The sequence below is a fragment of the Octopus bimaculoides genome, chromosome 9 (assembly GCF_001194135.2).
Source record: "Octopus bimaculoides isolate UCB-OBI-ISO-001 chromosome 9, ASM119413v2, whole genome shotgun sequence".
Taxonomy (NCBI): Eukaryota; Metazoa; Mollusca; class Cephalopoda; order Octopoda; family Octopodidae; genus Octopus; species Octopus bimaculoides.
The window spans coordinates 10,987,764-10,990,319 of NC_068989.1; the positions used below are offsets into that span (position 1 = coordinate 10,987,764).

The following is a 2,556-nucleotide window of genomic DNA, read 5'->3' on the forward strand; positions in this document are numbered from 1 at the left end:
CATTACATTTCAGACATTTTGTTATAGCAAATATTCTGCTCAGTATCACACATTTTGCTTGTCGACTGCTTGAACTTAACCACTTGAGCATGTCCCTCTCTGATCATGAGCAGGAGTAGTTGGGGTACATTATAGTGATGTGTTGAGAGGGATTCTTTGGGGTTTGAATAAATGTAACAAAAACAAAGTTTGAAGGAAACATTAACCATTTTTCATACTTTCTAGGGGTAAGCAGACAGGAAATAACAATTGCTACTCAAGGACAAAAATCGTGTTAGACAGTGTAATTTGTTTTAGTATACAGCATGAGTTGACTAATCTTCAGACAGACACCTGTATATATTGTTGGAACAATTTGCTCAATTATGAATTAACGATGACAAAAGATATTTTCAGCAATTCAATTGGTCATACTGTCAAATTTTGGTCATTAACACATTTAAATATCTCTTTGACTAGAGTTCAAACTCACCAGCATTTTTTTTTCTCTCAGTAAAAAAAAAAATTACAAAAAATACCCAAGAGGTTAACTGTTTGACTCTTCTTGGAATTCAGAGAATAGTCACAAAGGCACCAATTTTAATAATACAAATAAACTGTGATATCAGCCGCCTCTGAAAACTTATGAATGGATCTGAACTCTGCACAGCAAGCTAACAAGCCTTTGTCAATTACCATACTGCTTACAGCAGTAGCTTATACTTCCCTATGATACTTATTTATAAAGCAAAGTTCACAATGCACTCCGAGACAATGGCACATGCCTCTCTTATTATACTTATTTATACAACAATGTTCATATTGCACTCTGATATACAGTGCCAGTGAGAGAATGAAAATACCATTTCTTCACACAATGAACCATCACACTAAATAATTCAATAAGCTGTTGTGTATTTGTAGAGTGCAATACGAAAAATAAGTTCAAATGTTGTTGTAGCCATTATGCTGTGTTCTTAAGCAAATTAAATACTATTCTTGCTGCAGCCAACGTAGCACTCATCCATTATTCCTAGTGACAGGTGAAACGATGGGTGTCAACTTGGAATGTTATTTACTTCATCAGGTATACAAATAGAAATGTTGCAGAAAGTCAACACCATTCGTGCTACTGTAGAAATAAAAGTTGTAAAATAGTTTTAAATAAAAAGTTAAGATAGCAGAGCCCCAGCATGACCACTGTCTAATGACAAACAAAATCAAACATGAGAATAACTGAAATGTAGACCTAGATTATCCAAAAAGTATATTCACACCAACTTTGTTAAATTATTCCATATGCTACAATACATATCTATGCTGAGTTCCTTAACTATTTCATCCTTTTGGTGCTGACCCACTTAAGACAATTCCAGATTCTATAATACAAAACTGTCCATATCTAAATTAAAACCTTCTTTCATAATATCATTTTTTGCTATGTTCCAAACACCAACTTAATAAAAGGTAAGTTATTTTAGCGAATCCCTACAAATTACAAATTAATTTTATAATAATTGAAACACATTTTGAATATTTCCTTAGAAATATTGTCACAAAATGGTTAAATTATTTTCATTTTATATTTTCAGCACCAGCTAGAAGAGAAAAAAACAACTTAACTGATATTACATAACAGTTCCAAAAGAATAAACTGCACTGACTGCCTGCAGCAGACTCTCCTATCACTGCGAAATACGTACTGCTTTTGCTGTGCAAATTACACCTTTACAATAAAGAGCTTGGACTTGTATCACCTATGATAGACTGTGTGAGAAATATGTTATATTAATTGAACTAAATAATTCTGTGTTGGCTTATATGTTGTGATTATCAGAATTGTTGGATTCATCTGCTGGAGTTAAGTTCGACTTCTTCTGAGTATGAACTTGTACTACTTATATTGTCTGATTTCACAGATGATGTCGTTGATATTGTTGTCATAGCTACAGCTTTGGAGAAACTTAGCTTCAGAAGAATACCATTTCAAATCTCTCTTGCACAATTGATCAATCAATGGAGCTAAAAAAAAAAAGACTCAACTGTGATGTACACTCTGCCTTGCACACCTTTCAGTCAACATCTTCAGGTACCTGATCTTCAGCATGTAATAACCAGGTAACCACTATGATTGAGAGAAAAACGGTTGTTGCATACATCAGGGTGTACAAGTGGCTGGCCTTTTTCTCAATGGAGAAACCAATGTACCTGAATAACGAAGAACATCCATTATTGGAATATAAGAAAAGAAAATCGAGGAATTTTGGAAATATACAATTCTTGAAAAATTATGCTGGAAAATAAAACATTTAACAACTGCCATCTCACAGATCAATTCAATCAAAGCTAACTGGATTTACTTACTAAAATATCTGCAACAGAGCGCGGGAGTGGCTGTATGGTAAGTAGCTTGCGTACCAACCACATGGTTCCGGGTTCATTCCCACTGCTTGGCACCTTGGGCAAGTGTCTTCTACTATAGCCTCGGGCCGACCAAAGCCTTGTGAGTGGATTTGGTAGACGGAAACTGACAGAAGCCCGTCGTATATATATATATATATATATATATATATATAT

The 2,556-nt window shown here is 34.3% G+C and overlaps 1 protein-coding gene across 1 annotated transcript in view; it reads right to left on the reverse strand.

Moving 5' to 3' along the window:
* Positions 1–269: 269 nt before the first annotated feature.
* LOC106879996 (uncharacterized) overlaps positions 270–2,556 on the reverse strand; it is a 34,346-nt gene continuing 32,059 nt past the window's right edge. The window contains exon 9 of the mRNA XM_014929779.1: positions 270–2,187. Coding sequence (XP_014785265.1) covers positions 2,052–2,187 — 136 coding nt within the window. The 3' untranslated portion in view covers positions 270–2,051. The remainder of the gene's footprint in view (positions 2,188–2,556) is intronic.